This window comes from Amblyomma mixtum, chromosome 5, assembly GCF_055824585.1.
Source record: "Amblyomma mixtum isolate Tamu chromosome 5, ASM5582458v1, whole genome shotgun sequence".
NCBI lineage: Eukaryota > Metazoa > Arthropoda > Arachnida > Ixodida > Ixodidae > Amblyomma > Amblyomma mixtum.
This window is the reverse complement of record NC_143016.1, coordinates 103,901,320-103,916,501: the sequence shown is the minus strand read 5'-3', so window position 1 is coordinate 103,916,501 and position 15,182 is coordinate 103,901,320. Positions and strand designations below refer to the sequence as shown.

Genomic DNA, 15,182 nt, shown 5'->3' with positions numbered 1-15,182 from the left:
TATTTTTCACTTTGTTTCGTTTCTTATTTTTCCTTTCTCATTTTTATTTTTTTATTCCTTTTATTTTATTTATCAAAACCCATGCATTCACTACAAGCGCGTTTATTCATGCTCAAACCTTGAGCCTTCGTGGCGGAGTCGGAGCGTTTCCGCTTCAAATGCCAAAGGCCCTGGTTCGATTTCCAGCCTCGATGGAGTTTTTTTATGTAGTGACGCCGAAACGCTGACAAATCTGCCGACACGGCTGCCAACACGGGTGCCGACACGGCTGCTAACAACAGTATGAGGCATTAAAGGCTTTCGCCTTAAAATTGGCTTCAGGCCAGTGGCGGTCCTAAGGGGGGGCGAGGGGGCAGTCGCCCCCCCTCCCCCCAAAAGCCTTTGCACATCTTCCCGAACGTCCGTTTTCGGGCTCTCACAGGGCGAGATGCGATTTTTGACGTAGAACTGGAAAGCATTTGCGTCTTTGATGAGTCAAGTAGTCCCCTACTTTGTGCGTTCACCGTGTTAGTGTCTGTCTTATTTCGCACAATTCTACGTTCTACAGCTTATACGAGCAAAATTCGTAGTTATTGACGAGGTATAAGGGTCCTGTCGTGCCCCCATCGTTGTCTTGCCTTAGCACCAGAGCGCCGATGACGGCGGCGGCTGCGGCGGTGCCATTCAGCAGCGGTTGAGGTGGCCAGCAACCTCGTCGGGGCGGAGGGGAGCCACCCATTCATGTCTATATCCCACCATGGGTGAACAGGCGGGCTTGACTTCCCGCTTGCTCATCGCCAGGTAGTGTACGCGTGACATGATCGCTCCGTGGGTGCTACGTCGGACGGTACGCGGCCGGGCGCCCCATCTCGGCCGCTCGTGCACTGTGCCAAGCGCGCGGTTAGTTCGAGAGAGGACTCTGCGTACAAGTTGTCGTTTTATTGCGAAAGCAATACTAATTGCACTTTCACGCCTTTGCCGTGCCGCGGCCGGTGACCACCATCGTGCCGCGGCGGTGACCACCATTGACCTTCATTTGACCTTGATTGCATTAGACTGGATTAGATTGGATTAGGTTAGATTGGACTTGATTGGACTGGACTGGACAAGACTGGACAAGACTGGATTGGATTGGATTAGATTACATTAGATTAGATTAGTTTAGATTGAATTGGATTTGAATGGATTGGAATGGATTGGATGGGATTGGATTGGTTTGGATTGAATAGGATTGGATTGGATTGGATTGTATAACCGATGCATCACCACACGTCTAACCACAAGCACCACCACCAGCTACACTACCAGCTGTACCATGGCGTAGGTACGGATATTGCTTTCGCAATTACCGGGCTTAAGCAAGCTAAGCCACAGCGAATTCTTTTGTAAATGATTTTGCTTACTGGCCACTCGCGCGCTCTTATTTTCAGACAGAGCCTGGAAATTTGCGCGCGAGCGGCACGAACTTGATCACCTTTTGTATTTTGTAAATAGCGAGCAAAGCTCTTCCCTGTCCTTTCTTGCTATCGCTCCCCTCTATACTTCTCCTCGCTATCCTCCCTTTCACCTCCGCCGGCTGCAGCTTGCGTGCTTAAGATATTATATAGCAATTTCCGCGGCAGCAACTTTCTTTTCTTTCACCTTTTTTAAATTTTTTCTTTAAAACAAACCATTACCACCTATCCCATCATGAGACACAGCGACGCCAGCGTGGAGGTCATCCTTTCTGCTGGCTTCACAAGGCGCAGCGACCAGCTGCCGTGTCGAAGGGGAACAAGGGCGGAGCAAAACCCCTTCTCCGAATTGAGTAATGAAGGCCTCCAACTCCGCTCGTGAAATGCCCGGACAGGTGCCTTGACCTTGCTAGACCCACCGTGGCCGAATATCTCATTCGACGAACTCTTACCCTTTTATTGCTCCTGTCAGAAAAGGTTAAAAAACATAAAACAAAGAGAGAGGGTGCCCGGACCAGCAACGCTTTGCCAGGCTTAACGCCAATTCAAGATAAATGAAAAAGAAGTAAATGCTCCGAAGAAAAAAAAATAATTTAAAGAGAAAAACAGACCAGTAAAAAGAATAAAACTCAAAAGAAGAGGAGACAAAAGGCAAATCACACTCAAAGTTAGAGTCACAGGCAGACAGCCAAAGCACAGCCTGCAGTACGCAAAAAAAAAAAAGAAATATGAGAAAACCAAAGTCACGGAGCACGGAGCCCTCCTCTGCGCAGAGCTTGGGGAAGAGTAATTAAAGGAAAGAGAGAAATCAGCGTGAATGATTAGGAATTGTGTTACTTATGAGGTGGACCATTTGGAGGAGGAGCACAAGCAGCAGGGCAACGAAATGAATATTGCTCACGTAACTGTTAGCATTCAAGGCAAGAGTTATGGTATAAAATCTGTATCGTACGCCATTTATTTTGCAGCAAAAAACGCACAGAAATTTTTGTACGAATAAAATGTAAAAAAAATTGTTGTTTCTATTTTTTTTTTCTTTCTTTAAAATACGGAAGTCCCCCCCCCCCCCCCTCCCTAAAACCAATCTCGGGGACCGCCACTGCTTCAGGCACGGAAATACTTGGAAGTAGCAGTGCTCTCTTTATTGCGGCACCACTACGCGCATGCTAGTTGGATTGTCGACGCGCGAGGGTACCACGGTCAGGTAGTTGTTGGCCCGCTCGCCCGAGTAGAGGATCTGGCGGCGCGCGAGGCCCACGAAGATGTGCTCAAGCGTGATGTCGCAGAGGGAGATCTCTGGCAGCGCGTTGTTGTGCTTGATGGTGCACAGCTTGGTGAAGAGCTCACCCCAGCTGGTGTATGTCTTGCCCACGCTGAGCATCATCAAGCCCTTGTAGTTGTGGCAGAAAATGCACTGGTGCAACTCTTCCTGCATGGCGTCGACCAGTATGCGCTGAAATTGATAGTCAAAGCGCCGCTCCGGTGGCAGTCTCAACGTGACAATGTAGCTGCGGCCGTACTTCTTGTTCATCTGGAGAGCGTCGCCCAGCGCCTCAATCTTGCCGGCCTCCATGACAGCCACGCGGTCACACAGAACTTCACAGTGTGACATGCGATGTGAGGTCATGATGATGGACATGGCGTGCGCTCCCTTGAGCACCTGCAGCATGCGGATGATCTCGTTGCGGTACAGCGGCTCCACGTCCGAGTACGGCTCGTCCACAAGCAGCACGGGTGGCACGCCGATAACCGCGGCCGCAATGAGGAGCTTCTTCATCTCGCCGTGGCTGCACTTGTTGATTATCTGGTCCTCTTTGAGCCTGCCCACCAGGGCCAGGGCACCTTGCACAGCCTGGCGCCTCAGAGAAACGCCGCGCAGCCTGGCCATCAGGTCCAACAGCTCGCCGACAGTTAAAGCTGGCATGCTCTGCACGGACACGCCATCCGGCGCGTATCCGATGCCCTGCTGCCACGCGCGCAAATCCGGCACCAGAGAGAGGGCTGCCATGTGCGCTCCGCCTCCTGTGGGCACCTTGATGCCTACCAGTATCTCCAGGAGCGTGCTTTTGCCCGAGTTGTTGATGCCCACTAGGCCGAAGCACTCGCTGCGGTTGAGAACAATGTTCACGCCGTCCAGGATCTTCACAGGGCTCACAAAGCCGATGGCTTTCTGCACGTTTCGGATCACCATAGCGACTTCCGTGAAGGCCTTGGTGCGGCACACCTGGTTGACAAGTCTGACCTCGCGCTCCACCTCGGGGTCCATGGAAAGGGCCACGAGCCGCGGACCATGCTGTTCCTCAGCACCTTCTCTAGGCTCGTCGCTGCCGAGAAGTCGGCGGGTCACGTACCAACGGAGGCAGAAGGCTAGAGGCGAGTCCAGCAGGGCGAGTAAAGCCAGGTAGAGCATACCCACTACCACCATGCTTACGGCTTCGTAGAAGCCGGTCTCTGAGAACGGCTCCAGTGGGTAAAGCAAGCGTGCAGTCCGGTTCTGATCCAGGGCCTCGCAGCAGCGCGATGTCCTGACGTCGGCGCTGAAGCGGGGGTCGCGGCACGCTTCTTCGAGTAATTCCCCTCCGGTGAGGCAGATAGCGTTGAACTTGTACAGCAGGATGACTTTGATGATACCACGGACCAGCGCGTAGGTCGGGAACCAACGGCACAGGAAGCGCCACAGGAAGAGGAACATCTTCGCGGCCATCGAAGGGCTCTGCTGCACCAGCACGAACAGGATCTCCACGCCTAGCGAGCCCACCATGCCGGCAAGGAACAGCCCGAGAGCAAAGAAGGAGAAAGCCCGGTTAGAGTCCCGAGAGAGTCCCGAGAACAGGTAAGCCAGAGGCAAGCTCGAGAACGCGTTGGCAATGAACAGCACAAGTATCGCCAGATGATAGCGCAACGCGATGTCCATGTGGTTGATGAAGATTGTGAACGTCATCAGCAAGCTGTTCCACACTGCCATGAACATGTCGAAGAGGAAGTGGCCCATCCAGTAAAGCAAGCCTGTCATGCCAGTCATCAGCTGCAGGTGCTTCAGCCCGCTGTTGCACTCCGACATGGGGGCTAACACGTGGCTGGCCGCAAAAAATCCCATAGCCAGGGACACGAAGAACGAGTAGAGCACGCGCATGATCAGGTTGCGTGTCGTGAATAGTTCGATCTCATGGCCAAGTTGCGCCTGACCGTATCCAAACACGAGCTTTCCATGACGTCTCTCGAACTCCATCTTGGGAATACGGTTCTTGTCGACGAAAGGCCAGTTCACCAGGGTTATATCGGATGTCTTCCTTTCCGTCAGGTTCCTGAGAAGCGCCGTGTGAAACATGTTCACTGCCAGCACAGCACTGTATGGGCACTGGCCGTTGAACCAGATATAGGCTTTCTTTTTAGTGAACAAGCTCACTCCGTACTGGTACTTGACGATGTACTCGTAGATGTTGCGCTGAGCCCAGAGGAGCAGCTCACGTTCCACGAAACGTGTCTCAGGTTTGGAGATACGCGTCGAATGCTCGGACATCACCGGAAGCAGCATGTGCTTGCTGAACTTCTCGCTCGCGTCGTCGCTCTCAATAAATCCGTAGGGGCCGTCCAGCAGCTGCTCGGAGGTGTACGTAAGGTTAGCGGCGGCCGGCGCCAGATCAGGCAGGAAGTGACGCTCGCACAGCCCCAGCAGAAGCATGGAGGCGAAGGGGATGCCCACGGTCAGCGGCTTTATCCACCAGATGCGCGCCCAGGTGTAGAAACGCTTGCGCAGCAGCGCAGCTAGCACGGCGAAACTGCCGGCCTTGCCCGACCGAGCTGTGCATAGCTGCTTCATAGCGTCCAGCTCTTGTTGGCCTTTCAACGCGCCCACGTTCGGCTGTGCTGGAGCTTGAACGCGAGTATCACCACCTCCAATCATGGGTTTCGGCTCGGTGGTGGTCACCACGTTGATGTAGACGTCCTCTAGCGTGCAGGAGGTTAGGCTCATGAACGCGATCCCGAGGGCGGTTCGTTTCTTATCCAGGTATTGAAGCATGCCGGCCACACGGCCAGTGTGCTGCATGGAGTCGCTCAGGTTGAAAACCGTCTCGAGTTTGGTGACACGCTTGGGCTCGATGGGGCCCATGTGGTACTGGATGACCTTCTTGACTTCGTTATCCCTGAAGTCGGGCAGCTTGGTGAGGCGCAGGAAGAACCCGCTGCCCATCCTCTTCTTGAGCCAGGTCGGTGATCCAGCGCACAACATGCGGCCCCCACGCATGACGATGAGCCGATCTGCGAGTACTTCGGCCTCTTCAATGCTCTGCGTGGTGACCAAAACGCAGCTGCGGTAACTGCTGCGGGCCAACGCCTCCCACACCTCATGGCGACAATTGGGATCCATCAGCTTCGTCGGCTCTTGGAAGATCAGGAGCGGGGATTGTTCGGCGCCGCAAAGAGTGATTGCCACGCACAGCGCACGCTGCAGTCGCGGTGACAGCGCAGACACCAGGGTATCTTTGTGCTGTTCGATGTTCAGCTGCCGAAGAAGCACGTTGGACAACTGCTCCGCCTCGCTCCAGGGCACCTTGCGAAGAACTGAGAAGAAGAGCAAGTGTTCCGCCATGGTGAGCTCTTCGAAAAGCGAACTTTCGTGGGGGCAGATGCTCATGTATTCCCAGGCGCGGCCTGACATGTCCGCGGCATCATAGTTGCTCACGAACACTTCGCCGCTCGTCGGCAGCAGGGCGCCCGTGATGACGTCGAGAATGGTCGAATGTCCACAGCCCGGTGGGCCTAGTATCACAGTGATTTGCTTGCTGTAGATTGTGAGACTGAAATTCTGGACGCTGCAGTCATTTCCTGTCGCGCACAGGTTCATCAGGTGTGCGACTGGCTGGGTGTTCTTCGGCTCGTGTTCGCAGAACTTCGAGTCCACGCTGGGGGCCACGTTTGGAATGTTCCACTTTCTGTTGGGCATCCAGTAGTCGGCCGAAAAGAAGAAGTGTAATGGCTTCGGGATGCCGTATCCCCAAGGTACCACGTTGTCCAGGTACAGCACGAGGATGGCTATCACGGGCCCGAAGGACAGGGTGGAGATCATAACCTCGCCTATGCTCACGTTGTCTAGCGTTGTCGCGCTGTCGAAGAATCTCCTCCAGGTCAGCCGTACATGGTACTTCTCAAAGCGCTCGATTACCCGAAAGCACCAGTGCAGGTGCATCACGGGGCTGAACAGCGAAAATAACTTTGAATTTCTCGTAGTCAGGTAATAGCCGAGGCCGAACAGGTTCTGCAGCAAAACGTAAGGGAGCAGGTTCAGCAGGAACCAATAGGCGACAGCTGCCACGAACGCAACGCCGGGTCCCCAGAGGAAAACGGATAGCAGCATGGCGTGTAAGATGGTGAGCACGCCGAAGATCAGCAGCACGACCATGAAGATCCCCTGGTCGACGTGCTCGAGGAAGGCCGTGCCGTGGACGTTGCGGTACTCGAAGAGGGGCACGTACATCACCAGGATGGCGCAGCAGACCACGAAGAGCGCCTCGAAGAAGTGGCCAGACCAGTAGGCCAGGTCGTCCAGACCCGCACGTCGCAGCATTTCCTTGGTCCCGACCTGCTTTTCTCGAACCAGCTTGACGACAAGTACGCAGAAGGGAATGAAGAAGCCGATGCCGAAGCGCAGCACGACACGGCTCAGCGTGCGCTCCTCGGCACCGTAGAAGAGCTTCGGGTAGGGGAACCGTATCAGCTCCACCTTCATACTAACCATTTTGTTGGCAGCATGACCCAGCATCTCGATAAATGTGGATTCGATTAGGTACTGCAACGGGAGCAGCAGCCTCATCTCGTCGAAGCGGTCCGTGTCGACAGGTCCGGGGACGAGCAGGCTGCGGAGGTAGCTCCGCTCCATGTCGAAGGTGGCGTTGTGGAAGCGAACGTGGTACGTCAGCCTCTCTGCAGCTCCGCGCTCGAACCACACGGCCACCCGGCGGTGAACGACAGGAGGCTCCTGCTGCTGCTGTTCGCCGCCAGTTCTCGCCTCCGTCGCCGGCTGCGTGGCGCTGACGTCAACGAACTGGGCTGCTGCATCCATATCCTTGAAGGGCACCGGCTCCCACCCGCTTCCGAGCTGCTTGCACACCCTGGTGACCAACTCAGTGAAGAATGGCTCGCTTGGCGCAAAGGCGAAAGAGCCGTGCGACCAGGACTCATTTGGTCGTCCCCAGTACTGGACCGCGCTTGCAGGGTCGAAGAACTTGTCCTTGTTGGGCCGCGCCCGGAACGGCGTCACTGACTCCTCCCAAACAGAGCTCAGCACCAGCAGCATACACACGATCTCCAACAGCGTGTTCAGGTAGTGGCGCCGAATGCGCACCAGCCACACGTGGCGCCACGCTACCAGGTACAGCTGTTGCTGGATCGAGATGTCGTTCATGGCCTCGGCTCGGGCTTTGGCAGGAGCGATCCCAACTGCCTAAGGTTAACAGAAGTGTCTTCGGTATGGAAGCCTCCCGGAACGAGCAGCAAGCGCCGAGCGAGTAGTTCTGCCCTTGAGATGTGTTCGCTGGAGTTCGTGCGCTGGGGAACTCGGTCGTAGTGGCTTAGTCTTGTAGCACCCGTGACTAGGCTCTCTGCAATGAGCCACGCGCCCACCCAGCACCCGCGCTCCTTCTCGTCTTCTTCGTCGTCGCTACAATGTAAGTGGTACATATTTTAGGCTCTCGGTGTGCGTGTATTATTTTTTTCCCCGAAATTCGGGCAGCAACTTTGTGTTTTAGCAAAGTGTTCCATATATTGGGGTTTTTGAGGGCATTGCTAGGAGGAGAAAAAAATTACCATACACGTTTGTTTGACCAGGGAAAGGAAATGTTGCAATTTAGGTGCTTATTTTGGTGAACAACACGGAAAAGGCACGTTGCACAAAAAATGTTACCTTTAGACTTGTTTTCTTCAATTATTGGGGCTAATTTACCGCGTGTATTAAAATCTCCTGTGCGCCACTTCCGCGTCCGTTCAAGGCCAGACTGTTCTTTTTGTCCGCTGTGAAAACATTAATCCCACATCACAACAACCATTTTATATGCATAACCTTGAGCATTTCCTAGGCAGCGAGGGTAGTGCTTAATGCAATAATGCCAACAACATGTCTTCAATGGCACTTCAAGAATGAAGGGCGTTCAAGGAGGTTCGAAATCGTCAGTCAACTGAAAACAGCCCTGTAAATTAAGCAAAATATATCCGCTAATTCTTTCACGGTGGTCTCAGCTTTGTGCGCTGAAAAAACACATTCGCAGGAATGCGCCGCTTTGGTTTGAAATTGGGTTTTGCTTGATTCTGAAGAAATCAGTTCGTGATGCATAAATCTGGTAAACACGGGCTTGGCTCGAAAACGAAGTCCCTTATATAGAGTATATTTTACTATTTAGTCTGTATTGCAATATAGCGGTGTAATTAGAGAATTGTTTGTAATGTTACTGGTCGTGGAAGAAGAATACTCGGTTCGGTTCGGGTGTCCTCCGAGATATCTGAGACAGCTACTGCGTCAGTTACTTTCCTAGAAAACCAATTTTCGTTTCCTTTTCAACCTGCCGCTAATTTTGCATGACAGCTTGTCACAGCCGACGTAGTCGCTTAAGCGTACAAAGGGGGGGGGGGGGGGGGGGGGTGGCTATGCGCTTCTATTTTTTCAGTCTTTCCTCTCACATCTTTCAGTTTTCCTCTGTCTGCACGTGGCAGCGTGTGGCTCAGCTCGAGCCAACGGGCAGGCCCGTGCACTTTCTTTTAGAGTGCAGCTCTTTGGTGCTTGTTTCTGCGTTTCGCGGTGTCGCAGTTGTCCGTTGTAATCAGCAGTGGAGACCTTATATTCGCGATTTAATCTGTGAAACCAATGGAGCGGGAGCTTGGAAAGCAAAGGAAAGGCGCATAACTACCCTCTTGGTAGAGTGGACACATCAATCGTGCTTTAAGCTACGCTACGTGGCGGTAGTGAGAGATTGCGGTTTATGCGTTGGCATTGACAACGTTATGCCATTTGAAGGAAAGGAAGTGCGCATAACTGGCTACCTGGGGCAGTGGATGCCTGAATCACGCTTATAGGTACGTGGGGTAATGAGAGAGAGATGTGGGCTGCAGGCTTTGACAACGTTCTGTCAGAAACGTGGCGCTGAAGCCATAGGCCGTTGGCCTTCATTGTGTTCATTGGTGTTGGCGTCGAGAACGTTTTACACTCCGATAATTTTAAGGAAAGGCAGTGCGCATAACTGGCTCCCTGGGTCAGTGGACGCCTGACTCGCGCTTGTATATGTACATGGGGTGATGAGAGAGATGTGGGCTGCACGCGTGAACGCTGACAACGGTGAGCGAACTCTCGCGATCAACCACTAACTGCCACCTGCTAGGGTGGCAGGGTGGGTGGGGACTTCAATGTATGTACGTATAAAGACAAAGAGGAATTTCTTACCGATTATGCGGGATAACATCCTGTTCCTCTCTCTCGCAATGCCTTCGACGGCTGTGACAACCTCGCGAAATACTTGCGCAGACCTCTTCTGTGAGAACGAGGCATTGGTGCAGGAAGTCGAGCATATATCCATCTATTTCTCCATCCACAAAGCTTCCTTCATGACAATCAAGAACTGTTAGCGGAGTGTTTCTGGAGGAAGGAATATGTGTGAAAAATAACATGTTGTCTGTAATTATATATACATGTCTTGCTCGAATTCTGTGCCTCAATCTAACGAAAAGCTGAAACAGCTGATGAGCTGCGCTCAAATTTCGCCTTAGGAAGTAATGTAATCATCAGCGATTTTTTTGCTACCTTTTGTTTTAAGAGTGTACCTCGCGAGACTAGGCCTATTAGAACAAAGTGGTCAAGACTTTTAAAAATCTCAACAACCACCTGGAATTTTATTGCCCTTATTGCTGTAAAAGGAGGTGGTGAAAATATTTTAATGAAATAGTTTAGGAGGTTGTAGCGGCGGTTGGAGCTCTCAGTCCGGAACCCATTGGCGTAGGCTGCTGTCCAGGCTCTTCCGATGAGTTGCTTTTGACTCGTTTCGTCCAAGCTGGTCAGAGCTGCCTCCCACCCTTCCTGCGTCGGTTGGTTATTAACAGTGACCGCCTGATTGGTCAAATGTTTAGGGGAAACCCCCAAGGTGGAGTAGATTTGTAATAAGGGAGTAATTACTCATTGGCATCCACCCGAGCGCAGCCATACGGCTACAAAGGAAAGCTAAACAGCTTTCTCAGAAACTTTCCTTTGTAGCCGTATGGCTGCGCTCGGGTGGATGCCAATGAGTAATTACTCCCTGACCGCCTGATTTCTTTGGCAGGCTCATACCACATGGTACAGGTCCGCCTTCTCCCCGCAGAATTTGCATTGTGAGTCAAATGACTCCGGGTCTATTGCGTGTAGTCTTCGTGGGTTGTTGTAAGTGTTGGTCTGTAGATTTCGGAGGTGTTGTTCCTCCCCTTTGTGTAGTGTCTTAGCCGGCGGAGGGTAGACCCGACGGGAGAATCTTAAGTGCTGAAGTATGTCGGTGTAAGTTAGTAGTGGGGTAGGAGGTTCCACGGCATCCGTACTGGGTGTCCGGGGGAGAAATGCTCGGGCTGAGGCATGCGCGCTCTCGTTCTCTGTGATGCCCTGATGACCTGGTACCCATATTAAGTGTTTTTGTGCGACTTTGTAGCCACGAGTGTAGCTATCTTGAGGATTTTAGGTGCTAGCGAAAAGTGCAGCTGCCGCCAAAAAAAGTGCTTCGAAATTTGAAGGCGATTATTTCGAAAACCGTTTAGTTAGAAGCGTCTCGACGGAAATGCAATGAATGTATAGCTGGTTTCAGTAAAAATTAGCAGAACTGAAGTTTTACCATGTGTAGTGTCTAAATATATGCAATCTCAAATTAGCTTGTTGATGCCTGCGCCTTTCCGACTGGCAGCGCCTGCGATTACGCGTCGGTTACCGAGTGAGCGACTTCAAACGCGGCCGCTGTCGAGCGGAAATGGGATTCGGATGAACTCAGCGCAAGTGGCATCCAGACGGAGGCGCGCCGAGCTCCATTATTGAGATTGCGTCCACTCTTCTTAATTACACCCTGGCTCTCAAATATCCCGAAGAGCGGCACGAGAGAAATCCAAGCGATTTACAGGGCTTCCAGCAAATGCCTGACAGGCTCACGAGATATCGCGTACCGCACGGACCGCATGGATGGAGTGTCGTTACCGCGCGCTAAATTATGAATAGAACTGCACTGATGGACGCCGGCACTACAGCCCGCTCTCGCGAGAGGCGCAGGAAGCACGGCTATTGATTTTCGCAGACCAAGAGCAGATGGCGCCAGCAGTCAAGTTGCTCCTCAAGTTGGCTGTTTCATCTTAATTGTTTATCCGGTTACAACCTCTATAATCAGGTTAGTGAGCTCCATAACCTCTTGCAGGGCGAAAATTTTAATTTAATAGTAGTGAATTTTATGTGTGCTTCCCGGCTTTTTCATGTCTGTTCATTTGTCCAGACCAAAACGCATGAGCGAAGCACAGGGACGGCGCAAGAGAATTTGTATTGGGGCGGAAAGGAGAAAGGAGGAACAGGAAGTTTTAGATTATAAGATGACGCTTTGGCATTGCTGCCTGTAATTCTAAAATAAATGAAACGCTGCGGCAGGAGGATTACGCACTCGCTTTCGAACCAGCGGGCCTAATACGGGCTGCGATAACATCTTCGTTGTTAGCGTCTAAACGCAGCACTCGGCTAAATTTTTTTATATATGTGGCCCAACAATTTGCCGCCGTTACTGGCAAAGGAAAACGAGGAAAGCTGGGCTAACAGTGGCGAGGTTATTATGATATAAAAGGCATGTTAAGTGTTGCGTGAATAGAAAATTGGGCTTTCAGGCCATCCAGCTTGGTAGTAGTCGCACTGGGAGGAGGAGGTTATGAGGAATGAAAAAGCACATGCATTCCTGCAGTAGACCCGCTCAGAATCTATCACCTTGATCTGCTCGTCATTTAAGCTAGCTATCACTAGTATTTGCGCCTCTCTGCGATTCTGCACTCATTTCCGCCGTGCAAGTATATACGCACTGGAGATCGAGTGTCCGCGTACCCGGCAAACCATCTGACCGTGCAGAACACCCGTCCCTAATACAGGGCATTCCGCAATAAATGTTATGCCAGCTCATCTTTATCAGCAAGCCGAACAAATAGCATGTTCATAACTAAATGTTTTCAGATTCACCCTCACATCCAAGGCAAAAGGCATGTCGATATATTTGAGGCGTTCGAGTGTACAGCGGCGATTACCAGGGCGGCGAGCTTGTAGAAGCAAAGACGAAGACGTGAAATAGAAAGCCGGAGGCGTGAACGGTCCGCTTCCGGGTAAACAGCGACGCTTGCTAGGGAAGACTATGCAACCAGCCAGCAGGATCGAATGTTTCTGTTATTGCGAAACTCCGCGTACATGGAGTTTAAAACCCCGCAAGTTCGAGGTTAGCTCGAGCCGAATGGTCCCCATTCAGCCGTAGCTACACGCGAGCAGATGTGCGGCGCGCACTCAGCTTCGACTGGAGAAGCTAGCTGGCTACAAAGACAGCCTCAAACTTCAAAAAGCGGACTTCGGCAAGGGGCAGAAAAGCACGTGTGACTCAAGGCTGCATGGAAATTGTGTAGTAATTTTGCAGTTGGCACCCTGCAACCGAACGACGTGACCCGACTGAAACACATGGTGTCCGTCACGCGCTTAGCAGCACAAACAGTTAACTGCTGACGTACTGGGAGGTACACGCACCGAACGACGATCGCGCCATTCTGGGTAATGGAGAGACATTTGGGTTACGCATTGGTAAAGCTCCGCCGCCGCGCGATCCGCACTTATGCAGTTGTGTAAACTTGAATTTTGCCTGTTAATACCAATAGTGGACGAAAACGTACCGTCCCATCCGTGATACTGTATCTACTTGAAAATTTTATGAGATACGAAGGAGCTTAAAGAAACAGTGATTGGATCTGTGCAGCATGCCAGGGGAAATAATGAACTGAGCCCGTCGGGGGCACCTAGCTGGGATGGAGGACTTTTCTTTCATCCGAGAAACGGAATGAGGACGAGGGTGCTTGATTGAGAGAGAGGAAGGAGTAAACTTACGCTTTTTTCATTTTTTGTAAGATCGGTGAGGAGAAGGAACAAGACAGCACGGCATTATATATATATACGGAAGAATACAGTAAAGTCTTGATTGAAGGGCGTGTAACCACAAAGTGCAATGGACCGAAAGATCTGAACTAGACCTGAAAACCCCATAAGTGCCGGTATACACTACTGTAACAAATGATTTCTGCGTCTTCGTTAGCACCGTTATAGCTTCCTGCGACAAAGGCAAGCTCTAATGAAGAGGCTCCATTCTATGCATAGTGCATTCCTCGTCATTGCCGATGACATAAAAGCCACTATCACAACCCAAAGAGCGAATGTTCGAACAACTACCGCCTTCAAATTGCATGTCTAATTGAGAAATTGCTCCTTCAACACATCTTAGGAGACACACTGGTATGCAAGAAAATTCTAGGCTAAGGACGCGATGATACTTCTATTCCAAAGACGCATAATGTGTCGTAACGTTTAAAGGGTTGCAAGGGATGATTCACGCGAGAGGTTTCAAACTTCGCCGCCTCACCGTTTGTCCATGCTGTGCGACCATACCGCCACCATGCCGTTCCCGCATCGACCTTTGTAGTGCTTGGCGGGCGCCACAGATGGCGGCACCTGACGCGCTAACCTCGTCCCCGGCAGCCTCGGGCTTCCTCAGCGCCGCCCGCTAACGTCGTCTGCGACGCCGGGCGTCTGAAATCAAGAGAAAGTGGAGTTATGACAGGAGGCAGCAAGAAGGGGGAAAGAAGTAAATTAGCGCCGCACGTCAGAGAAACTTGAGGAGGGCTCACATTGCGCCTAATCACTTTCGTAACGTTTATCACTGGACGTTTGCAAGCGATGACCGCGCTGACGACGACAGTGGCTCCTTTGCAACCTTGTGAAAGAACCTGATCCCAGGAATTTCTTCGCGGCATCTTATTAGAAGTCAAATAATCCCAGGGATGAAGTTTTTTCCTTAAAGGTGTGCGCCAGCATGGCAAAGTTTGCGCTAAATCTTATGTACAAGTTACGCAGTTACAAGAAAAGGCAGTTCATTGTTCATACTCGAGCGAACAGCTGGAGACATTAACGTGTAGTAAAGAGCATGCAACGCACGCATAGAAAATATAATTAAGGCTCCGAGCGTTTTGCGAAGCTGCTGGCGCAGTGGTTTGGGGCGTGCGCATTCTCAGGTGTACCCAGCATTCACCGAGATGCCTTAAAAAAGAGTCCTTTCCGGTTCTTATTTTTTTTTTTCGTTATTCGGAAAGGGGGGGGGGGGGAAGGGGAGTTGTAGGCTATTTTCTGAGATTCAAATCGGATGCCAATCGGCTTATTCTCGGAATTGTTCTAGAATTTGTTTTTTTTTTTGCTGGACGCCTTTGCCAATAGAAATGAATAGTAATTTGCCCATAAAGTTCCGCTGATTATTAGTGCAGGCGACGTCAAAAGGGTGGCGTTTTTACGGATGTTATACAAAAGAGCATGACTTTTCTTACCAAATGACTCAGTAAAAGAGAGGCCGCAAAAAGTTACCACGATGAACAGCATGCTGATGCGCTTAATATTGCACGTCACGAAGAAAAAAAAATTGAAATCGGTAGTTTCTGGCCGCACCAAATCTCCGTACAAATGTATAAAATGTTAAAGCACACATATAG

The 15,182-nt window shown here is 51.4% G+C and overlaps 2 protein-coding genes and 1 long non-coding RNA gene across 3 annotated transcripts in view; 1 reads left to right on the top strand and 2 right to left on the bottom strand.

The window, feature by feature from the left end:
• The window catches only part of Epac (Exchange protein directly activated by cAMP), a 518,190-nt gene that overhangs the window by 333,974 nt on the left and 169,034 nt on the right, over positions 1–15,182 (bottom strand). Inside the window, exon 3 of the mRNA XM_089545788.1 lies at positions 14,066–14,232. Coding sequence (XP_089401914.1) covers positions 14,066–14,100 — 35 coding nt within the window. The 5' untranslated portion in view covers positions 14,101–14,232. The remainder of the gene's footprint in view (positions 1–14,065; positions 14,233–15,182) is intronic.
• The window catches only part of LOC149343244 (uncharacterized), a 127,821-nt gene that overhangs the window by 92,458 nt on the left and 20,181 nt on the right, over positions 1–15,182 (top strand). The gene's annotated exons all lie outside the window — the stretch shown is intronic.
• LOC149343245 (phospholipid-transporting ATPase ABCA3-like) lies at positions 2,575–7,836 on the bottom strand. The gene has a single exon (XM_089542336.1). The coding sequence runs from the start codon at positions 7,834–7,836 to the stop codon at positions 2,575–2,577; it is 5,262 nt and encodes a 1,753-aa protein (XP_089398462.1).

Excerpts from the sequence above, each read along its gene's own strand:
- LOC149343245 (XM_089542336.1), bottom strand. The coding sequence starts at position 7,836 with ATGAACGACATCTCGATCCAGCAACAGCTGTACCTGGTAGCGTGGCGC.